Source organism: Globicephala melas, chromosome 15 (assembly GCF_963455315.2).
Source record: "Globicephala melas chromosome 15, mGloMel1.2, whole genome shotgun sequence".
NCBI classification, from domain to species: Eukaryota; Metazoa; Chordata; class Mammalia; order Artiodactyla; family Delphinidae; genus Globicephala; species Globicephala melas.
The window spans coordinates 57,343,961-57,369,185 of NC_083328.1; the positions used below are offsets into that span (position 1 = coordinate 57,343,961).

Consider the following 25,225-nt stretch of genomic DNA (forward strand, 5'->3'; position numbering starts at 1 on the left):
TGCTGGGATGTAAATTCACACACTCTTTCTGAACTGCGTCTGGGCCCTTTATGCACAGTGGCACATTCAGGTCTGAGAACAACCCTAGGCAACAGGTGGTACCGATCTGGTTTTACAGAGAGGAAACTGAATGTCAGACAGCTCCTGATTTGGACAAACTGTGAGTCCAGGTGTCTGACTACACAGAATTCTGGCTCTGCCCAACCAGACTGCTGGGAGCCACGTCTTCCCTCCTCAGGCCCCTGCCTCTCCTGGGGGGCGTGGGGCCAGGTGGAAGCCTACTTTTCTTGGGCCCTGAGTTCCCTTGGGCTTCCGGCAGGGGGCACCAGCCCTCCTCCTGAAGTCCTGGCATAAGATCGGAAAGGTTGGCGGTCCACTAGGTTTAAGCAGGATGTCCCCGTGTTAAAGCTCGTTTCAGTAGGAGGGGAAGGCTAGAAGCGATGTGCGCTACTGCTGTCAGCAAAGAGAACTAAAAGTGCAAGAAGTGCCCCGGCTCCGGGGTTGAGGGCTGGGTCTCCAAAGGCACAGAGAGAGAGGTCGAACACAGAGAGGGCTGCCCTTGCCTCTGAGGGCAAGGCCAGGGTCGGTGCTCATGCGACAGGTGACAGGAGCTCCCCCCACCCCTCATAGGCTAGGATGGAGCTGGGCTGAACCCCATTCTGCTCCCCGGGGCCTGGTCCCTCCCCCACTCCCCGGGAGGCAGGGGACACTCACTGGCGAAGGGCGATGTGGCCGTGGAGCCATTGAGGAAGCTGGGGGACGCGGGCACACCGAGGCCGGCCACGCCCGGCGCCCCGTAGCCGCCGAGGCCAGCTCCGAGGCCGCCGCCGTAGCCACTCTGCTGCGAGCCCGGGCTGGGCGCGAACCCGCGGGGGGACGCACTGCCGCAGCTGCGCGCGTAGCCTGCGGGAGAGCGGCCGTCAGGGGCGCGCGCCGGCAGGGAAGGGGCAGTCCGAGCTGCGCCGGCGGCCGGGAGGGCGAGGGCGGCGGGACGCACCCGGCTCCGGCCCTGGCGTGGCATCCCCGACGGCAATGGCCAGCGGGCTGCTGAAGGCGTTGATGCCCACGACGGCGGGGTGCGGGTGGCTGGGGGCCAGGGGCCCGAGCGGCGCGGGCGCGCGGGGGGCGCTGTACAGAGCCTCGGCCACGTCTGCTGCGCGCTTCAGGAGGAGCTCCTGCGAAGACAAGAGCGGGCACGGCCGGGGCAGCCGCGGGCACCGGGAAGCGGGCAGCCCCGGGCCCGGCGCGGGGAGGCGGGCGGAGGCGCCATACCTGGTTGCCGCCGGGCACTCCGTACAGGGCCTCCGCCAAGTCGGCCGCCCGCTTCAGCAGCACTTCCTGGGGGCAAGGAGGAAAACAGCCGGACGGAGGGGCGGCCCCGGGGGCGGCAGAGGGGCCGGGAGCCGCCTCTTCTCCCCTCGGCCACCGGACACCCTTCTCCCCGCCCCGCTCCTCTGAGTACCTTGGGCAGCCTCTCGGGGTCTCCGGGGTGTCTGGGAATGACTTTCTGTAGCCTCTGGAATCCGTAGTCAATGGTGGGCTCATTCAGGGCTGGGGAGAGGGGCGGTGTTTGGAGGACGCCCCTCCAGGCACGGCCCCAGAGCAGGGCCAAGCCCGCCAGCAACCAGTCCGGGAGCCTTGCTGCAGACCTTCTCCAAGGCCAGCCCAAGCCTCTCGGAAAACTCCGGGCACTCGGGTCAGCGAGGCTCGGGAAGTTTCCTCAGTTCCTTTCTTGCTCATTCATTCAACAAATGTTTACTGAGCCAGGCCCTGTGCCAGCTGCTTGGCATTAACACACATGCACTATACGATCCCATTTGTGATTAGAAAAAAGGCAACTGTGTATATATTAGCTTCAGTATTCCTAGGGGCAGGACTGGAAAGTTTTGTCTGCATTTGGTCTTATCAGGAGTGAATTATTTATTATAAAAAAAGAAAAAAAAATACCCAACAGTCTTCATGTATCACAGCTCTGGTGGCCTCTCAGCGGCACCTGACCGTTAAGGGTATGCCTGTGTCCCAGGAGTGGGCTGCCCCACACCCAGGGCTCTGGGGAGGACGCTGCAGCCTCCTGACCTGGCTCCCGAAGCCCTCCTCCTCCTCCTCACCTCCTCCTGTAGCCTGGCCCCGACCTATCTGACCAGCCTCAAAGCCCTACCTACCTTCTCCACCTCCAACTCTAGATTTAGTGAATTTCCTTTAGTTTCCCCTAAAACGTAAGGCACTCCTTCACCGGTCTTCGTACTTGCCATTCCTTCTCCGGGGATGCCTTTTCCTCCTCATCTCTACCTCCTTATTCACCCCTCTGGTTCCAGCTTAGCAGTTTAGTCCACACTCGTGCCTGGAGGTTTTCTCTGACAACCACTAGCTCCTCTATTGTGTAACTCTACCCACCTCATGCTGTGTTCCCTGTGTTCCCCCCTCACTCTTATACTGGAGCTCCCCGACAGTAAGTAGGGTCACTACTGAGTGTCCACTGCCCCTTGAAGGGCTTGGTGAATGTCTGTTAGGTGGGGTGGGGGAATGGGGAAAAGTGCCAGATGGTGGAGGTGGAGAGGATACGGGCCAGTGGTCAGATAGACCTGGGAAGGGGGATGAAGCCACATCTTCAGGAGTAGCTTACACTCCTGTCTCGTGTTAACTTCTCGCCCTGGCTTCATGCAAGGTGTGTGTGTATGTGTGTTCATGTGCATGCAACGTGAAGCCTGCGGTGGCTTGGGGGAACCAAGACAACCGGGAAGATTTGGGGAGCAGCAAGCTATTTGGGGGCATCTTTGAAATAAATCTCCCTGTGGAGATGTTCTAGACACTGGGGAGTGCAGAAGGTGAAGGGGGTGGGGGGAGTTGCTCTGGAGAATGCCGGAGGCAGAGAGAATGTCCGGGCAGGGCATCTGAGGACGTGGAGGCCAGGGAAGGAAACAGAAGCACAGGGAAAGAAGGTCCGGAGAGGAGGTGTCCTGGGATGTGGGGTGAATGCCAGCAGGGGCTTAGGGGGCCTGGCTATTCGCTGACTCCTACACCAGGGCTGGTGTGTGCGGCGTGGGGCTCCATCCCACAACCCTGGGCCTCCCTTCAGCCCCCTGACTCCTTACCTGTGTAGACAAAGCGGCCGGGGGCTCCCTTGCAAAATTGCTTGGACTTGTAGGACAGGGTCACCTCCACCACCCCAGGGATGTGCCGTGGGGGCGTCTGCACCCGTATGGCGTGGGGCGTGATGAGCTGCGAGGGGAGAGGGGAGGCCTGCGGGTTCTGACCCGGCGAGGGCAGGGTCCAGCCCCAGGCTGGGAGGGAGACCGGCGGGAGCGGCCCACCTCACTCCACACGAGCACGTTCCCAAACACGACCTGCAACCCGTCGAAGAAGTTGTCGCCGATGACAATGACGGTGGCGCCGCCCGTGGTCCAGCCCTCCCCAGGACTGATGGCCTTGATGCAGGGGGTGGCAGCTGGGAGGCAGGAGAGGAGCCAGGTCAGGGGCCCATGCCAAGGTGGGGACTGGGGCTGGCTGGGCCCGCGGCAGCCGGGGCTGGCCTGGGGATCCTGACCTTCGGAGGGGTCCAGGCGGCGTGCCCTGCGGCCATGCTTGGAGTTGTTGTGCACAAACATGTTGTCGGACACGGCCAGCACGTGTCCATCCACGCTCACCGTTGTGGATACCACCACCTGTGGGGAGAGCCAAGGCCAGCCTGGCTGGGGCTTCCAGTAAGGGACTGCTGGGGGGCACTGGCAACTTGAGGCCGGTGGCTGGATACTGTAGTTCAGGGTCACTGGCATGGGGAAGAGCTTCAGCCCCTCTGGAGCTGAGTTGGTGGGAGGGGGACCAACTGGGTTAGGTGACACCCTCAAATGCACAATCTCTGGCTGCCCAGGGGAACTGATCTCCAGGAGCTAGAAAAATCAAAAGCCCTGAAGGAAAATCTCTGACTCCTTGGGCAGAGTGGCTACTGTTTTTGCACCCACATGTACCACAGGCTGTATCCCTAGCGCTCCAAGGCAGGAATGGGAGTGAGTGTTTTGATGGAGGGGGAGCATTGGCCTGAGAGCCCATCAGCAGGAGCCCCCGCTCTTGGGAGGAAATTGGGGCTACCTCCTTCTCCCCGCTACCCTTCACTGGGCGGGGTGTGCAGGTTGGGGATGTGCTAAGGGCAGCTGCTCTCTGCTTCACGCTATGCAAATTAGCTGGGTTGTTAATCATGTAAAAATGTCACAATTAGCATCTCCTTAAGTGGGACTCTAATGAAGCCTCCCTTGGCAGCCAGCTTAAGTTGAGACAGAGCTGCCCCACCCCCAGCAAGCACCAGGCTCCAAAGCACTGGTCTGTGCAGGGGTCTGTCCCTGGGGCATTTCTCAGGGTGGCAGGGCCACAGCCTCCCTGGCCGCCCCATCAGGATAGGGCAGGTTTGCAGGGGAGAACTCTCTCCTCAGACCCACCTGGAAGCGGCGCATGTCTCGGGGATTCCCCGCATTCTTTAGGCAGTTCTGGTTGCATTTGAGGAAGAACTTGAGGAAGAACCTGAAACAGTGTGGTCGGTGGGCTCAAGGGTCTGGGGGTTCTAGAAACAGATCAAGATCCAACTGCTTCCTGCCACACCCTCTCCCCGCAGGGTAACTTCCCCTCTGCCTGCTCACACGAGGCACATACCCCATATTCCCATCCTAAGCTGCATACACACAGGGTACATGTGACACATTCAGTAGACCTGTCCCAACGACAACTTCCCTATACAGAAAATCCCCCACCTTCACAGTGTACAGATCACACAGTGCTTAATTATCTCACAAAGTATATACTCATCACATCTATACACAGTACATTCATCCTAGAGAATACATCCATTATATATACTATATATACCTAGTACTCATGAATTATTATATACACCATATGTAGCAGGTACTCCCACTTACTTGTAAACTTAACCCACACCATGTATGTTTGTCATAGTATATGCCCATCACACACAGAGGGCATCCATATCACATAGTGTATCCTTCCCCCAGAGTATACCTATCAGCCAAGATGTTTACTTACAACAGTATACCCATTATATCCACACTGTATATGCCTTATATACTACTACTCACAAGATACAACCATCACACATAATGGAGACCTACCACACTCAGGGTATACCTTCACAGAGGCGTACACAATATGTACTCCACATCAGGTTGGACTCATCACACACATGTGGTATGCTAATCACACAGACTCTATACCATCATGCACAGTGTGTGCCCATCCTACATAGTATATGCACAGAAAGAATATGAGTATATGCATTAGTGCACCATTTTTATGTTGTATATCATTACCCAGAATATAGTCATTACAAATATTGTACCGTCATTACGGTAAAATATAATGTACTGTATGTAGAGGTCCCCCCTACAACAAATCCCTCTCACACACAATAGACTCCCTGCCCCGGCACATCCCCCGCAAACAGATCTCCCTCATACACATTCTATATCCCTTATACACATATCAAAAACCTAACCACACAGAGCGTGTAGCCATCATACACACATGGTATACCTGTCAGACACACCGTACAGATACACGGTGAATACCTCCTTTTTCACATACGGTAATTAGAAAAAAGCACAGTATATGCAGCGATGTGACTGCTTTTTAGACAAACACATGAGAACTTGATCCTCCAGTCCTTCCGGGCAGTTGATGCGGATGGTGAGGCCTTGGCCCTGCCACCCCGCCGTGAGGTAACCATGGATAATACTCTGGATTTGTACTCTTCATGAACTCAGGATACTATCAGTAATCTGCCTTCACCCCTACAGGACTCTGTGAGTACCCGGGAAGATGCCCTTTGCAAAGCTGTAGTGTACTGGGCTAAAGTCTGTGGGGGTCCTGGCACATGGCACAGCTTCCTGGGCCGCTCTATGAGCTCCTCCAGCAGCTGCCTGTTTATCAGCCCCCTGGTCTTGAACTCCAGATATGTATATCCATTTAACTCATCAGAGTTGCCTCCAAACTCCAAGAACATGAAATCAGATTTATTACAAGCTCTGAAAGCTTAGTCCCCAAAGAGGAGGTCCCCAAGTTCTGGGAGGGGTGGGCACCACTCCTGGACAGAGGTGTCCCAAGGGGGCCGTCCCTCATTGGGAGCTGGCAGCAGTCACTTTCCTGGAGATGCATCTCCCCTTGCACTCTGCCTGTGACCCCCTCAGCCCCTGTCATATTCCCCCACACAATGGGCACCCTTCTGGGAACCATTTTTAGTTCCCTTTCCATAGAGACATTACATCGGCACGCATTTTCATCCATAGTGGACACCACCCAAAGAATATTTTCATGTAGTGTAGACCTTCCATACACCCCTGCAGAGCATTTGGAGGCGCAGACACCTCATGTGACCCCCAAAAGTGCACACTCGTGTAGACACCACACACGTGCCCTCTGTACCCAACCCCACTCCCAAACCTGCAGAACCCTGGGATGTGGCTGGAGATGAGGGCTTTCCAGGCACTGCCTCACTGTGTGGCCTGGGGTAAATCCTTTCACATCTCTGGGATCCTTCCTTATTCATGAACCAGGAGAGTAGCAATTGATGCTTGCTGAGGTCCCTTCCGGTCCTGTCTTCATTTCAGCCTCCCAAAGCCTCAGGCTGCTGTTTCCTGCAGGATCCGGGCTCCCCCTGGAGGGTCCCCCTTGTCATCCCCTCCTGCAGCCCTTGCCTGGCAGGTCTCCTACCCCCTCCCTTCCCAGTACAGGTTGCATCTGTCCTTTGGGTCCACACCAATCCTCACTCCCTGTCTGGCCAACCTCTTCTGGCCCTTCTAGGCTTTGGAGACCACCCCTCCCTGAGAACCTCAGGGCCCTGCCGGTACCTCCATCTATGCAGGCCTGTCCTGGGACATTTCAGTTTCTGAGCCTCGTTGGCATTATCTGCAGAGTGGTGTTGAGTAAAAAGCAGCCACACAAGGCCTGGGCCTTCTGTGGGGGATACTGACGGTCAGTCCCCTTTTTCTTTCTCCCTGAGCCTCTAGCTCAGAGCTGCACACAGTCAATGCCATCAGTGGTGGAAGAAGGGTGGCTGAAATCTCACCCACCACCAGATGGTAGTCGGTGAGGCTGTGACCAGCCGGCACCCACCCAGTCACAGGCCAAGCCGATGCTAACACTGCAGACAGCCTGCAGCCCTACCACCAGTCTCAGGGTTGTTAAGCAAAATCACCTACAACTTGAAAATAAGGCAAAAAGATGACAGTGAGTCCTTTCAAAGTCATTCTGGAACAGTGGTTTTCAAAGTGTGGTGTCCAGACCAGCAGCAGCAGCATCACCTGGGAACTTGCTGGAAATGCAGAATCTCAGGCCCCACTGCAGACCACTGAATCAGAAACTCCTGGGGTGAGACTCAGCCATCTGTGTTTTCATAAGCCCTCCAGGTAATTCCGATGCACCCTGAGGTTTGAGAACCACTGCTTTACAGCTGCACTATCCAATATGGCAGCCACCAGCCCCGAGTGGCACTGAGCACTTGAGATTTGGTTAGTCTGAATTGCTGTAGGTATAAAATACATACTGAATTTCAAACACTTAGGAAAAAAGGAATGTAAAAATATCTCATTAGTAATTTTTTGGTGTTGATTACATGCTGAAATAATATTTTGGATATCTTGGGTTAAATAAAATATATGATCACAATTAATTTTACCAGTTTCATTTTGTTTTTTAAAATGTGGCTACTAGAAAATTTTAAATGACAAATGTATAATGGCTTACATCATATTTATATTGGACAGTACTGTTCCAGAGTATTACGCTGACAAAGCCACCTAAGAGTTAGCTGATTCTCTAGGAGAAAAAACTTTTGACTAATATTTGCTACTAATTGGGGCCAGACTCTATAAAGTTAGGTGCTAATTTGCAGAAAACTGATAAGGTGCAAATGATTTTTGTTGGGAGAAATAAATAACTTCTGTTTGGTAGAGAAATGAGCCCTAAAGCTTACAATTTTATTGTCCTATGGACATTAACTAGCTTTGTGTCTAACTTGGCAATCTTATTCAAGTATTTTTCACATATCCTGTTTTCTCTCCCTCCCTCCCTCCTTCTCTCTCTTCTCAACTCTTTCCTCAACTGTCTATATCAGTTTCTCTTAGCCTTCTTTGAACCAGCTTTGTCATTCTGCTGGTTCCTTCATTAATAAGTTACAGAAAACCTCAACACACGCTCAGTAATAATTTGTATGAGAATCATACTTCTAACATTTTGAATATTATGCTTTAAAAAGGGTGAGTAGCACCCAAAGGGTCCTGTCTTCCAAGGTTAGTCTTGAAATTCTGCAGCACATGGCCTGGAGTTGGGGGATTTCCGTTCAGGTCTAGGAGTGCCCGGAAGTAGTGCCCAGACCTCTCACTCCTCCCAACAGTGCCTGGCTATCCTCAGCCTTGGAAAGGGGGCTCTGGGCCCTTCTTTCCCCACCACTGGGAGACAGACACACCATCCACACCCCCGGAAGCTGGAAGGCCAGGGTGGGAATAACGTGAGGACAGTCCAGGAAACCTCTCCACAGGCTGGCACCACAGGGTGACACTTTGTTCCACCTTGGGGGGTGGAGGAGAACCCAGAGCAGTCCGGGAAGGATGAGAATGGTGTCGGGAAAAGGAAGGAGGGACAGAAGATCCTTCAAGCCATGTCTGTGCAGAGGATAGATGTGGAGGCTGGGAAGTGGAGAGGGTCAGGTAACCCAGTGGGAAGGGGAGCTGTAGGAGGACACCCTACAGGGACCTAAGGCAGGAAGGGATGTGCACTTTGTTGAGGGCCTGTAAAATCCTGCTTTTCACCAGGGAAGCACCCCCCACCCCCCAAACCTGGATGAGCCCTAGTGCCAGTGTTTTTGAGCATCTCCCCTCCCACCACCTAGGGGCTGGAAGAGAGCCTGGGGAAGCCCCTTTTCCCTGGCTGTGATGGGCCACAGCCCACAGGGTTGGCTGACCTGAGGGTGAGCATTTTAGGATGCCCCCTGGGTTGGGGCAATGACCTGTGCCCAGTGCCATCTCTATTGTGGCCTTAAGGTTCTCTGGGGGCACAGACTCCTCATCTGGGCCTCATAGAAAGGTCAAGTGCTAGAAGCTGCCATTAGAATTACTAGAAGAAACCACCATAAATATAAGCATGAATTACAAATAAAATGCAAAACTATGCAAAAAAATTTTTTTAAGTGATCCAAGTCTAATCTATTGAGCACTTAGCAAGTGCCTGGAACTCTGCTGAGCCTACCACTTGCATTATCTTATTTAATCCTCTCATAATCCCGAGGTGGTGTGGTGTAGGTCTGCAATCATTCCCACTCTACTGATAAGAAAACCAAGGATCAGCAAGGCTAAGCTACAAAGTCACAGTAGATGCCAAAGTCAGGATACGAACTCGGGACTTTATGAACCACTGATACTGACAAGAGTCATGGAAAAGTCCCTGTAAGTGGGGTTTTCGAGTCCAACCCTGCCCCAGCCACGAGGCTGCCAAAGCAGGACAGTGCAGCAAGCCTTCCTTCAAAATCAGCCGTGAGAGGCAGGCTGTGCAGGGACCAGATTAACCATTTCATGGGGATTTCCTCGAGGTTACAAATTCATCAGGGGTGCAAAGGAGAGACTCAGGTCCTAGTTGGGGCCTTTGGCTATTGTGACAGCTGCCCTCAGTCTGAGAAGATTTTCAGGATTAAAGATCAGGACTTTAACATGAGTCAAGAGTTGATCATTGTTGAAATTCAGTGAGGGACAGATGTGGTTCATTATTCTATTCTGCCTATATGTTCAACATTCTGTATAATAAAAAGTTCAATAAATAAAAGACCAGATGAAGAGCTCTGAACAGTGGTCATCCAGCTAATAAAGCATGTAAAAGGTGGAAGTTATGCATCACGACTCTGATGCCTATGATATAAGTGAAAGATAAGAGCAGTTCACCCACACACCTACCTTGCCACATCCTGAACTTAGTCTAGCCTTCCTAATCATTTCTATAAATGCTTTTTATTCCTCCCTGTAAACACAACTCAGGATGAAATTAAAATGGACTTTCCTTGTCAATGGAATATTCCATACCAAAGAAGCAAATGCTGGATTGAATATGACTCAAGTGCAAACATGTGACTTGCACATAACTTCTCAGGTGTGACACCATTGCACAAGGAAAGCTCCCCTCGCACAGCGCTTTACTCAAGAGACACTCAATACATAAGGAAAATGTGGAGATGATTGATGTGAGTCCACTGTTAAACTCTGGGTTCTCAGGGGGTGGAGAGCAGAGTGGGATGGAGCTGCTCTTTGGAAGGCTGTGCTCAGGTATCATGGTGGGTTGGTGCCTGCCTGGGTTCCCCCACTAGCAGCTCCTGTGAGTGTTGGCTATTAAAGGGCTCACAGCTGGGGAGTTCCCTGGCTGTCCAGTGGTTAGCACTCTGCCCTTTCACTGGGGGGGCCCGGTTTCAGTCCCTGGTCGGGGGGAACCAAGATCCTGCAGGCCGTGTGGTGTGGCTAAATAAATGCATAAATAAATGGCTCACAGCTGCCCCCACTACTCGAGAATTATCCTCAGCCAGAAGCATATGCTCCTCACCAGCAGCCCACAACCAAAGAAAGACCGACATCACAAGGAGGACCAACTCTTAGTACTATTCATACTCAAACTCCCCAAAGGATCAGGCTGAAGCTAGACTCCAGCTGAGACTGTCTCCTTGCTAAGCTGCTTCTCCTGCCCGCTCCTGCTTCCCTCACTCCTTTTCTCCCTAGAGCTCTCCTCCAATAAATCACTTTCACAAGAATCCCCATCTCCAGCTCTGTTTCTAGGAATCTCATCCTAAAAAATCAGGCACAGAACTTTCACCAGCTTTTCCCTCCCTACATCACTCTGAGATACTTACTTAGAGCTAAAATTATGTTTGCGCTTCCAAAGAGAAAGCTGTTAGGAACTGAAAGAGCTGGGCTGAGCCCAAGGATGCTTGCAGCTACAGGCCTGTCAGGAGCAGGGAAATGGAAATCTAGATCACAAATGCGGTCTGATAGAACTTTTCCAAAAATGATATCCACTAGCCACAGGTGGATTTTCTTTCCATTTTATTTTATTTTAAAAAATTGTTTATTTTTTAAAATTAATTTTTATTGGAGTAGATTTACAATGTTGTGTTAGTTTCTGTTGTACAGCAAAGTGAATCAGTTACATATACATATATCCACTCTTTTTTAGATTCCTTTCCCATTTAGGTCACCACAAGCACTGAGCAGAGTTCCCTGTGCACATGTGGCTTTTGAGCACTTGAAATGTGGCTAGTGTGACTGAGAAACTAAAATTTCTTTTTTTTTTTTTTTTTGCCATGACACACGGCTTGTGGGATCTTATTTCCTTGAGCAGGGATCGAACCCAGGCCCTCCGCAGTGGAAGCAAAGAGTCCTAACCACTAGACCACCAGGGAACTCCCTCAATTTTATTTCATTTTAATTAATTTAAACTTAAATAGTCACATGTGGCTCATAGGCACCCTATCAGACAATATAGACCTAGAAAGAGGAAGAGCTGCAAGAGATACATGGGTTGGAGCAGGTGTTCAAAGCAAGTGTCCTATGAAGGCTTTGGGAGAGAAAGCAGATTGAGAGCAAAGGGCAGAGTCAAACTAGAAATTTATTTCCAAGTGCAAAGTTGGCAAAGCAGCCTGTGGTGGGGAAATGGGGAGGGGGGTCCTCCTAATTTTCACCCCAAAGGGCCTCACCTTTGGGCTCATGAGCCTCAGAGGAAATGGAACATCTGGGACAGGGTCTGTGCTCTCCACTGTTTTCATCGTCTGCTGCTCTCTGTCCCCGGCTCAAGGACAGAGGAGGATACAGATTGCTGGACCATTCACTCACTCAACAAATCCATTAAAAAAGGTGTATTAAACACCTTTTATGTCAGGCAGTAGAATCTAGAGCTGAAAAAGATCTTAAGGAAATGACAATCCAGCAAGAAAGAGAAAAACTCAAAGTACAACCAGGAAGATAGAATGGTGGGCACAGCAGGATAACTGGCCAGTCTGCGGCAGCCACTCTGGCTGGGAGAGGTGGAAGAAGTCCTAGAAGTCGCATGTGATCTTGGGCATTTTGGGTCTTGGAGGACTCGGGGCTTTTTTCCTTAAAGAGAAGTACGATGCAGGAGCCCTCCATGCAAAAGGAAAAACAGTCCTGCCAAGAGGTAGGTGGTATGCATGGTGCCCAGTGGTGCCTGACAAGACTGAGGAGGGCAGCTATGGACCAGAGCTCTTGGGAGATTGGCACTAAAACATGCAGGATTTGGACCCTGTGGGTGATGGAGAGTCAGCAGGAGGTGCCTTATATTGGCTGTGTCATTTGGAAGAGTCATTTTGCTTCCAAGGAGAGCGAGGCACCAAAGGGCCTAGGCCAGGGAAAGGATGGTGAATGAGGAGGTTGGTGTGATAGTCTAAGCCCAAGTGGGGGTGGTCACAGTGGCGGTGGCACATGCTACTTCCTGGCCATGGCCTGGGGCAACAGCTAAGGCTGAGTATCCCTAGGGCCATAGACCCCTGCCAGGCTTGGACCTGGCCTCCCTACCATGATCTCCACTTGGGGCAGAGGTGGCTGCAGTGCAGATGGGCTGGGGGACTATAAATAGCTGGGGCGCATACATTAGCATGCCAATGCACCCGCACCCCATCCTCTATGCTAATGGCCCACCATGTGCCTGAACACCTTCTGTTCCCCTGCATGCATTTGCATGCACAATTAGCATAATCTTGTATAATTAATGAACAGCGTCAATTTTAGCTCCTAAGTAATTTGATTAACATGTTGATAGGGCACTTACTAGGCTCTCCAAACCTCAGGGCTGGGCATGGGCCTGAGGAGAGGGGGAGAGGAGGTGGAGAGACTACTAAGGGGCCCCCAGCTGCCCATGAAGAGTGGTGGTGATTCTACTTTCCCTTAATGGGGCCTGAGGGGAGGGAAGAAGGGGTGAAGGGGCTGTTAATGGGAGGTCTCTGGGCACCCCATGTGGAGTGTCAGGGACAGGCTGGAGCAATGGGTCACATGAGCATGAAGCCTGTTTATTCCTGTGTGGACACAAACACACACATATACCCCTTGCACATCCCCCAGCCTGGGGAATCTTCTGTGAATGCAGAATATTGGATTCCATGGGAAGAACAGAACAGGAGGAGGGACTGAGAAAAAGTAGGAGGGCTGGGCGACAGGGGATGGATGGGCAGATGGAAGCCACAGAGAAGGATGGTGTGCTTGTGAGTGATTTAGGGATGTAAAGGGGAAGGTGGGGTCCCAAGACTGAAGGGAGGAAGAAGTCATGTGTTCCTCTGGCCTTGGGTGGGTGAGCCAGGCTCCAAAGCCAGAGATCCTGGTACTTCCTATTTGTGAATCATGTGACAAAGAGGTGGGGGGTCGGCAAGCTTCCACAATGTGCCAAGCAACCCAGGGCAGAGAGAATAGACAGAAGGTTGAATGTTGCCCCTATCCTATTAGAGGAGGACCCATTCCCAGCTTAGACCTCCCAGGGCCCCTGGCAGAGGCTCACATTCCTCTCCTGCTCATCTGTGTGGTCAGAGTCAGGAAGTACTTCTCTGGCTCTAACTAAACTTCCCTGCTACTGTCTAGGCTCAGTTGTACTTACCCTCAAAGAGGATCAGTTGGGGTGAGGGTGGGATGGGGGATGAAATAATATTGTGGCAGGCACTATGCTGGCACCGCATCAATACATCTTACCTAACTTCACAACACCCCTACCATCTGACGTCAGCTTCTTTTGACAAATGAGGAGACTGAGGCTGAAGGAGGTGAGACCTTGCTCCGAGTCATAGGACGAGACAGTCCAGGTTGGCACGAGTCCCCAGCACTGACTAGCCCTTTATAGAGAGAATTTATCATTCAAATTGCAGACAGTTCACTCACTAGCCATGTCCCACTCCACCTATTACAGTCCCCAGGCCTCTTTATGCCTGCACTCCCTCTCTCTTTCAATATCCTCTGGGGGCATTAACCACGGCTCTACTCCTGTCTCAGCACGGGGGCCACTCTGACCCCAGTTGCCCAGATGTCCTCCCATAAGTCCTTGCTCTGAATTAAGGGTGGCTTGGGGACCCTTGTCCTTGTGACTGGCATCCAGTCCACATGACTCCCAGGGTACATGGGGGAATTTCTTATTAACCCCTTCTGCATCTCCTTCCATCAAATGCACCTAGCTCTGAAAAGGCTGGAGTAGGGAAGGAAGTGCAGTTCATTCTGTAGGCAAGAGGGAAAACCTCAGTCCCACTTCAGCACTGACCCAGCAGGGAGGTTATAGGACCTCAGTTTCCCCAAGGGGAATTGCCAGAATGGGCCCTAGACACAAGGCTGTGTTTGCAGCATTAGTATGGGAGCCAAGAGACCCTACTGGAAAGCACAGAAGGAGACAGATGCTACTGTGAGCTTGTTTTGTGGCTGCAGAGAAAAAGAATGAATGTTACATTGACCACTGGGTTAGGAGGAGGGGCTGATTCTTTCACAGCTCCCACAACCCTTCTCATCAAATTGCATTTGTCAGGTTGTACCTGACCTACGCATTGGGGTCTAAGTTTGCCCACCATGGGGTAGACTACAGCTTACCTCTGCCAAGTGGCTCAGACATGACCTGTTTCAACAGTGTCACTGTACAACATCCACTGTTCACCAGACACAGCTACATGCCAGGGAGTATCCATAGCCCACAGTGCCTGTCCAACCGCAGGAGTCAGAGAAGGAGAGCTGTGGGCCTCCCATGGGATGACATTTTCCCCATTCACTCCTATATCACAGTCATCCTGGCCAATCAAGTAAATATTTAGTCTTAGAGCTGTGGCATCCAGTAAGGTAGCCATATGTAGTTATTTAAGTTTGAATTAATTAAAATTAACTAAAATTTAAAATTCAATTTCTCAGCCACAGTAGCTACATTTCAAATGCCCAATAGGTACATGTGACTACTGACTACTATATTGGTCAGTGAAGCACATTTCCATCATTGCAGGAAATTCTTTTCCATAGTGTCATCTTAAAGCCTTATATTGTTCTCTAGTTCCTCTTATCATTATGTAAAGCCTTATGTAATTACGTTTTGTCTCTTCAACTGCTCTGTAAGCTTTCAGAGGGCAGGAATCATTGCTTAAACTTCTCTATCTTTTCCCAAGCATCTATCATAGTGCCTGCCCCACAGCAGGTACTCATTGATTCATAATTACTATGACAGGATGAATGCTGTATCAAAGCCCCCAAATAGAACTTTGAGAATTGCAGAGCAAGGATCTTTGAAAATCTGTTCCTCCATAAAGCAACAGGAACATAGGCAAAAACTGTCAAAATCAAAATTTTCAGAACTCTGAAAATTAACAAAAGGTTTACAACAATCCAAGGGGTGTTTATTCAAGAAAAGTGGCTGAATCTTAGTAAAAACAGAGAATTTTGCAGGGGTTTTTGTTTTGTTTTGTTTTTTGGCCATGTTGCACAGCTTGTGGAATCTTACTTCCCCAGCGAGGGATTGAACCTGCTCCCCCTGCAGTGGAAGTGTGGAGTTCTAACCACTGGACCGCCAGGGAATTCCCTGTAGTGTTTTAATTTGCCCTATTCCCAGGCTTGCAACCATGGTAGTTGTAAAAACTAGCAGCCTAGTAGCCACTAAAAGGGACAGATTGGATTTGGAACTTCTCAACAAGTTGTATTCCCAGACAATTGCCACTATTTGATCTGTCTGGCAGTTTCCTGACAGCCCTATTTTCAGGACTTGTTATTTGACCTGACTTAGAACTTGCTTAGTGGGAAAAACCCTACTCTCAGGGTGTTTGTTGAAAACAACCTGTAGCAATTGTTGAACACTGCTGTTGCTTGAGACAATGACACTGGTTGAGGCAAACGAGAGTCTGGCCAAAAAACTTTAAAGGCAAAAGTGGGAATGAGATGTTCATAGGGGGCTCTGAAAAGCTCTTATATATTTCTGGATATCTAAAAGGCCATGTGTATGTGCAGGGAAGAGAACATGTCAGGAAAGATCTCCAAAGGCCCTAGTCTCTCATCTCTGGCTGACCCTGAAACTCTGCACAAGCAGGAAGTAAAGGTTAAGGCAAAGTTGTAACTTGCTGGGGCATTGAAGGCATGCCACAACACACACACAGAACATTTTGGCAAGGGTTGAAGACTTACTGGTTCAAGGCATTTAAGGAAATGCCTGTCCAAACATGAGCTGACCACTAACCTAACTGAACAGAAACTTCTGTGGCCACACATGACAGAAAATATAGACTCTATATAATCAGTCCAGGAAAGTCACTAAACAAACAAACAGCAACAGCAACAAACACTGGGAAGGGGGATATGATATCAAGAGTTACCACATTATATTATTAAAATATTGAGTTCTCAACAAATAATCATGAAACATGCAAAGTAACAGGAAAGTATGGTCCAAATGTGAGACATAAAGCAGTCAATTGGAACTGTTCCTGAGCAAGTCCACATGTTAGACTTACTAGACAAAGACTTTAAATCAGCTATTATAAATACGTTTAAAGAACTAAAGGAAACCATGTCTAAAGAACTGAAGAAAAGTATGAGAATAATATCTCACCAAATAGGGAACATCAATAAGGAGATACAAATTATTATAAAGAACCAAATTTAAATTCTGGAGTTGAAAAGAAAAACAATTGAAATAAAAATTTTCTAGAAGAACTCAACAGCAGAAGAAAAATGAGTTGACAGAAGACAAATGTCAGTGAACTTAAGATAAGTCAATTGAGATTATACAGTTCTGGAACAGAAAGGAAAAAGAATGAAGACTGAACAGAGCCCATGATGTTGTGAGACACCATCAAACATACCAACATATGCATAATGGGGGTCTCAGCAGAAGAGAAGAAAGGAAAAGGGGCAGAAACAATGAAGAAATAATGACCAAAAACTTCCCAAGTTTGATGAAAAACCTTATCCCACACATACAAGAAGCTTAATGAACTCCAAGTAGTATGAACTCAAAAAGATCCACATGTAGACAGACGCATCATAATCAAACTATTGAAAGACAAAGACAAAGAAGGAATCTGGGAAGCAGTAAGGAAGAGAAGCAACTCATCATGTACAAGGGAGCCTGAATAAGATTAACAACTGACTTATTACCAGAAACCATGGAGGTCAGAAGACAGTGGGATGATATAAAGTGCTGAAAGAAAATGACTGTCAACCAAAAATTCTATATCCAGCAAAACTATCCTTCAAACATGAAGGATAAATTAAACAAAATTAAATAAACATGAAAGATTAAGACATTTCTAGATAAACAAAGACTGAAAAAATTCATCACCAACAGATCTTTCCTATAAGAAATAGTAATGGGAGTCCTTTAGTGTGAAATGAAAGGATACAAGACAGTAATTCGAATCCCCATGAAGAAATAAATAATACTGGTAAAAGTTAACTACTCAGGTAAATATAAAAGACATTATAAATGCATTTTTGTCTGTAAATATTTTGTTTTCCTACCTAATTTAAAATACAACTGTGGGCTTTGAGAGTCTGCCTGCTGATGCAGGGGACACGGGTTCGTGTCCTGGTCTGGGAAGATCCCACATGCCGCGGAGCGGCTGGGCCCCTGAGCCATGGCCGCTGAGCCTGCATGTCCGGAGCCTGTGCTCCGCAATGGGAGAGGCCACAACAGTGAGAGGCCCGCGTACCGCAAAAAAATAAAATAAAATAAAATAAAATAAAATAAAATAAAATAAAATAAAATACAACTGCACATGTGTGGGGGCAGGGGGTACATGGAACACTGTACTTTTTACTCACATCTTCTGTAAACCTAAAACTACTCTAAAAATAAAATCTATTAAAGAAAACATCAGAAAGCAGTAATTATAAAACTGTGTTGATGGGCTTATAATGTGTAAAGATATAATGTGATTGACAAGGATGTGACAAGGAGAGGAGGGGGAATGGAGCTATATTGGAGCTATATATGGAATCCATTATATATTATTTTATATACTTGTATACTTAATTTTGAAATTAAGTTTATATTCATCTAAAATAGATTGTCTTAGGGACTTCTCTGATGGTTCAGTGGTAAAGGATCTGCCTTACAATGCAGGGGATGTGGGTTCGACCCCTAGTCGGGGAACTAAGATCCTACATGCTGCAGGGCAACTAAGCCTGTGTGCCACAACTACCGAGCTCATGTGCCTTAATGAGAGAGCCCACGTGCCACAAACCACAGAGCCCACATGCTCTGGAGCCCGCGCACCACAACTACAGAGCCCATGTTCCCTGGAGCCTGAGCACCACAACTACAGAAGAGAAAAACCTGCTGCCACAACTAGAGAGAAGCCCACATGCTGCAATGAAGAGCTTACATGCTGCAGTGAAAGATCCTGCATGCCTCAACGAAGATCCTCTGTGCCGCAACTAAGATCCAATGCAGCCAAGAATAAATAAATTAAAAAAGAAATAGATTGTCCTAAATTAACACACCGAATGTAATTCCCAGGGCAACCACTAAGAAAAAAAGCAGTAATGGAGGAATAGAGCAACTATATATATGACAGATAGAAAACATAGCAAATGGCAGACATAAATCCTACTTCATCAGTAATTACATTAAATATAAATGGATTAAACACTCCAATTAAAAGGCAAAAGTTGGAAGAATGGATTAGAAAACATTATCTATATGCTGTTTATGTGAGATATAGTTTAGATTCAAAGATAGAAATAAGTTGATGATAAAAGGGTTGTAAAAGATTTGGAAAAGGGTTAAGAAAGCTCTAACCAAAAATTTCTGGAGCAGCTATATTAATATCACACAGAATAGACTTTAAGACAAAATTGTTACATAAGACAAAGACAGACATTTTATAATTATAAACATGTCAATCTATCAGAAATAACAACTATAAACATATGTGCACCTGATAATAGAGCTCCAAAATACATGCAGCAAAAAATGACAGAACCAAAGGAAGAAATAGATAATTCAACAATAATAGTTGCAGATTTCAATGCCCTACTTTCAATAATGGATAGAATGACTAGACAGAAGATCAACAAGGAAATAGAAGACTTGAACAACACTCCTTATCGCAACTCACACAATAAATGAATTACATTTTACATAGCACCTTCAAGACTTAGCATAATAAAGATTTCATTTCCACCTACGGTGATCTAAATTAAACATGGTCTCCATAAAAATGACACACAATCAGAGTGTAAAGGCAACCTACAACGGCTTCCCTGGTGGCACAGTGGTTGAGAGTCTGCCTGCCGATGCGGGGGACACGGGTTCGTGTCCCGGTCCAGGAAGATCCCACATGTCGTGGAGCGGCTGGGCCTGTGAGCCATGGCCGCTGAGCCTGTGCATCCGGATCCTGTGCTCCGCAACGGGAGAGGCCACACAGGAGAGGCACGTGTACCGCAAAAGAAAAAAAAAAAAAAAGGCAACCTACAATATGGGAGATAAGATTTGCAAATCATATATCTGATAAGGGGTTAATATCCATAATATATAAAGAACTCCTACAACTCAACAACAACACTACAACAAATAACCCAATTAAAAATTGGCAAAGGAATTCAATAGACATTTCTCCAAAGATGATGTATAAATGGCCAACAAGCATCTAAAAAGATGCTCAGCATCACTTGTCCTTAGAGAAATGCAAATCAAAACTATAATGATACATCATCTCACACATATTAGGGTGGCTACTATAAAAATGTAAAAAAACACAGAAAGTAACAAGTGTTGGTGAGGAAGTGGAGAAATCAGAAACCTGTGCACTGATGGTGGGATTATAAAATGGTGCAACTGCCATGGTAAAAAGTATAGTGTTTCTCAAAGAATTTAAAAAACAATCATATGATTCAGCAATCCCACTTCTGGTTATATATATCCAAAAAAACTGAAAGCAGGGTCTCAAAGAGATATTTTCACACTAATATTCATAGTAGCCAAGAGATGGAAGCATATGAATGTCTATCAATAGATGAATGTGGTATATACATAAAATGGAATATTATTCAGCTTTAAAAAAGAAGGAAATACACATAACGTAGCATCCTATTACATGCTACAACACGGATGAAACTTGAGGACACTATGCTAGTTACAAAAAGACTAATACTGCATGATTCCACTTATATGAGGTATAAGTATATAAGTATATATGTATAAAGTAGCCAAATTCATAGAAAAAGAAAGTAGAATGGTGGCTATGAGGACTAGGGAAGGGGAAAATGGGGAGTTGTTGCTTAATGGGCATAGAGTTTTTGTTTTGCAAGAAGTTCTGGAGATCTGTTGCACCACGATGTGAATATACTTAATAATACTGGATTGTACATTCAAAAATAGTAAAGATGACAAATTTTATATTATGTGATTATTTTTTTTACCATAATTTAAAAAATGACATGAGGAAGTAATTCTTTGGTAACATAGACAATCTAACTGTAAGGTTAATATGAAAAATATGATTAAGAATAGTTGGGAAAACATAGAGTAATGAAGAAAGAGTACTAGATCTACCAGTTACCAAAACATTTTATAAATCTTCAAAAAGTAAAAAAGCATCATATTTCCATATGAATAAATAGATAGTAGGTATAATAAAATAGGATGGAAAGTTCAGAAATACATGCAATTACATTTAGACTATAGCATGGGTGATATTTACAATTGGTGGGAGAAAATGGATTATTCAGTAATTGCTGTTGGGACAACTAGCAGCTATCAGAAAAAAATATATAGATGGACCCATATTTCCTACCGTTCACCAGGGTAAATTCCAAATGGATGATTTCCTCTTCCAGCATTATGGCAGACTACATATCTTGAAGTGCCTTCCCATTATAACTAGATCCTGTGCTTTTATCTAAAAGGTAAGGAAAATCTCCAAGGATATTAAAAATCAAAAACAAGTGAGTTGAAATCTGAGTGGAAACCATGAACTATAAGCTAACACAAATATTAGGGTTGTAGTGGTAGCAAATGCCAATATAAACACTGGGATGGAGAACAGAGACACCTCAGAGGAGGGCCCTGGATCCTCTGAGGAACCTAGAAAGGTCCCAGGTTGGTAGCACCCCCTGTTCCTGTTAGAATCAAACACAAATCCTTCCAGAAGAAAGCATACCCCATTTTGGACCTGATTTGGTTCAACAAAATATGAGCTAAAATTATCACTACTACAACAATAATACAAAAGCACCAAACCAAGGAACAAGCTTCATGAATGAGAGTCAGCAGAAGTAATGAACAATAGATTTAGAACCCCAAGGACTTTAGATATTGGAACTATCAAATAGAGAACGTTGTGTTAGTTTGTGCTGTACTTTTCAGCAGCAACAATGGAAATATTTTCAAATTGCTAAGTAAAAAAAAAACCACAAAAACTATCAATCTAGAATTATATTCCCAGGAAAACCATTTTTCAAGAAAGAGACTGATATAAAGACATTAATAGCAAAACAAAAGTGAGCGTGCTGTTTACCAACACAGACCTTCACTAAAGTACAAACTTCTTAAAAGATGTACTTCAGAAAGAGAGAAAATGACCCCAGAGGAAGTTGTGAGATGCACAGAGGAAAAGAAGAGCAACAAAATTTGGTAAATCTAAAGAAAAATTGTTCATCTATAACAAAAAGAATAATAACAATGTGTGGAATTTTAAAAGAATTAAATTTCTGTGCTACATGGCTTATAAATGTGACAGGGGTAATAAAACAATCTAAGATCAGTGGTGTGCTGATAAATGTTTAACAACCACTTCTGGGGGGGAAAACCCCTGATTTATAATGTTCGTTGATTTCTATGGTTATAAATATATATGTTTCCCCCATGGCTGATTTCAAGCTACCAATATGATGTCATTAAATATGGAGTTGAGAAGAGATGCTAACAGTTAGCTCCTATGGACCAGTATGAGCCAGCTCCAGCACACCACTGTCAAAAATCCTTGTATTAGTCAGGAAAGGAATTACAATTTTGTTAGGAGTATATAGTAAATGTCAAGGGTAATAAATAAAAGCACAGAAATGAAGTGAATAAACTTCTAAACCAGTAAATGGAAAAACTGAATAAGAAATACATACACTACATCAAACAAAATATTCAATTTATTTTTTTAAATAGCAAGAAAGGAAAACAAAGAAACATGGAAGTGGAACAAATAGAAGGCTCAAAGCAAGATGGTAGAAAAGAGTTGAAATAAATCAATAATCTCAATAAGGTAAATGGATAAACTTGCCAGTTAAAAATAGACTAGATTAAAAAAATAAACTCAGTGATATACTGTTAAAAGAGAAATATCTGGGGCTTCCCTGGTGGCGCAGTGGTTGAGAGTCCGCCTGCCGATGCAGGGGACGCGGGTTCGTGCCCCGGTCTGGGAAGATCCCACATGCCGCAGAGCGGCTGGGCCGGTGAGCCATGGCCTCTGAGCCTGCGCGTCCGGAGCCTATGCTCCGCAACGGGAGAGGCCACAACAGTGAGAGGCCCGCGTACCGCAAAAAAAAAAAAAAAAAGAAAGAAAAATATCTAAAACATAAGGACACATAATGGCTGAAAATAAAAGGACAGAAAAAGGTATATGAGGCAAATATAACCAAAAGTTGAGAGATCCTTTAAATAATATCAGATAGGGAATTCCCTGGCAGTCCAGTGGTTAGGACTTGGCACTTTCACTGCTGGGGACCTGGGTTCAATCCCTGGTCAGGGAATAAGATCCCACAAGCCTCGGGGCATGGCCAAAAATAAATAAATAAATAAATAAATAAATAATATCAGATAAAATAGACTTTAAAGCAAAACTATTATTAGAAATAAAGGATCAATGCTGATAAAAGGTTCAATCCAAAAGGAAGCTATAAGATTTTAAAACCTGTCCACATTTAACAAAATAGTCTCTCTCTCTCTCTCTCTATATATATATATATAAAATTAATTAATTTTATATTAATCTTCCACAAGAAATTTCAGTTTATCTTTGTGGGATATAATTGATGAAACCCACAAAGGTAAGCTGAAAGTTCATGTGCAAGATTATAACCTGATCTCTCAATTTTTAATAGGTCAAGCAGACAAAGATAAATAAATACAGACCTGAACAACACAATTAATAATCTTGAAAAAATGGGCATATATAAAATGGTAGACTCCTAGATCCAAAAAGATCAATGAACTCCAAGCACAAGGAACATGAAGAAAACTACAACAAAGCACATCATAATCAAGTTGCTAAAAATGAATAATAAAGAAAAAAAATTTAAAGCAGCCAAAGATAAAAGAAATATGTACACAGGAATAAAGATAATAATGGTATCAGATTTCTTATTGGGAATGCAAGAGAAAAGACAGTGGAGCAACATCTTAAAACAACAACTACTACTACTACTGCCAACCTATAATTCTATACCCAGTGAAAATATCTTTCAAAAAATTACAAGAAATATTAAAGGATGCCCTTCAGGCATAAGAAAAATGATACAAGATGGAAATACGAATCTATGGAAAAGCATGAAGAGCAATAGAAATAGTTACATGGGTAAATATATGATATTTTTCATATAATTTAAATCTCTTTAAAAATAATTGACTGTTGAAACAAACATAATATCAATGTACTGTAGATTATAGAACATATATAAAAATAAAATTTAAGACAATAGCACGAAGTGGTATAATTGAAGGTACACTGCAATAAGTTAAAGATGTGTACTTTAAGCCCTAAATCAATTACTAAAATAACAAAATAAAGAATTTTGCTAATAAACCAACAAAGGAGATAAAGTTGAATAATAAAAAATACCTGAATAATCTAAAAGAGTAAAGAAAAAGGAAAAGAACAAAAAAGAGACCGAACACCATAGAAAGCAAATATCAAGGTGACAGACTCAAACTTAATCATATCAATAATCACATTAAATGTAAATGGTCTACACATACCAATTAAAAGGCAGAGATTATCAGATCAGATGAAAAACTGAATGACATGCTGACTATAAGAAACGCATGTTAAGGACTCAGGCAAAAAAAATATACAAATCAATTTTCACTGTAAAGTAAAGGAGCTGTTACAGTGGAGGATTACTGGACTGAATGTCAATATTATGACAGAAAAAAATATATATATGTGTCACCTTGGGTGTGTTACTTAACTTCTTGTCTCATATGTAAAATGGGATAGTAGTAGTATTGTTGGGAAATTATGTGAGATAGTATATGTAATGTAGAGCACTTAGAATGGTATATGGTTCAACCAAAGACTATATATGTGTTTGCTTTCTTCATGGTATTTTATTGTGTATATGCAATATAATTAATTTAGCTAGTTTCCCATTGATCAATGTATAGCATTTTCAATTCCTCTGCTATTCCAATGTTGTTGTCAATATCCGTACATATCCATTACCATTGGCCAAAAAAAAAGATAGTCTCCTTATTTTTCTCCCAGATTAGCTTTTCATATTTAGATTTTCATTATTCTTATGGTTGTTTGATTTTTGTATTTGGTTTGTATTAGAAATCTATGACTATTCCCACTGCCACCCTTAAGTAAAATAAATCACCCTTAAATAAAATAAAATAAATCTCAAAAGTAAGTTAGCTATGGTGTTAGAAGTTAGGACAGTGGTCACCTTTAAGGAAGAAAGAAAGGTATAATTATATTTACTGACCAGGGTGGTAGGTGTGTTCACTTTGCTGATATACAATGATCTATAAACTAATGATTTGTACATTTTTCTGTATACATGTTGTAGTGGTGTGCTAAAGCTGGTTCACCCTAGTTCATGAGGGCCAATTGCTAAACGGGAATTTGTGAGTCAAGTGTCAAACTGTTGGTAGCTTAAAATTAACCATTAAGAGAGTATTTACATCATTAATTTAACAAAAATTACAAATGAGCAATTTTTCTTTTCCCAAACTGTATGTATTTGTTATACTGCAATAAAAAAAGTTTAAAAAAAAGAAATGCATGTTAAATATAAAGACACAAATAGATTAAAAATAAAACAATGGAAAAGATTTATCATGCTAATACTAGTCAAAAGAAAGCTTGAATGGCTATATTACTATATCAAAGTAGATTTTACGGATTCATAATAAAGGGGTCAATTAAACAAGAGGACATAAAATAATCCTATACATCTATGTACCTAATAACAGTTTTTCAAATTATATGAAACAAGACTGATAGAACCTCAAGGAAAAATAG

At 45.1% G+C, this 25,225-nt stretch overlaps 1 protein-coding gene across 5 annotated transcripts in view; it reads right to left on the reverse strand.

Annotated features, from left to right (window-relative positions):
* Positions 1 to 25,225, reverse strand: part of EBF4 (EBF family member 4) — a 55,152-nt gene that overhangs the window by 4,967 nt on the left and 24,960 nt on the right. For all 5 annotated transcript variants that reach the window (XR_009559044.1, XR_009559042.1, XR_009559043.1 and 2 more), the window contains 8 exons: positions 4,431 to 4,512; positions 3,545 to 3,662; positions 3,312 to 3,445; positions 3,093 to 3,219; positions 1,463 to 1,551; positions 1,273 to 1,338; positions 998 to 1,175; positions 715 to 903 (listed from right to left, as the gene is read on the reverse strand). Coding sequence is in view for 2 of the 5 variants with exons in the window: in XM_030847483.2 (XP_030703343.2) it covers positions 715 to 903; positions 998 to 1,175; positions 1,273 to 1,338; positions 1,463 to 1,551; positions 3,093 to 3,219; positions 3,312 to 3,445; positions 3,545 to 3,662; positions 4,431 to 4,512 (983 nt within the window). In the remaining 3 variants the exon portion in view is untranslated. The remainder of the gene's footprint in view (positions 1 to 714; positions 904 to 997; positions 1,176 to 1,272; positions 1,339 to 1,462; positions 1,552 to 3,092; positions 3,220 to 3,311; positions 3,446 to 3,544; positions 3,663 to 4,430; positions 4,513 to 25,225) is intronic.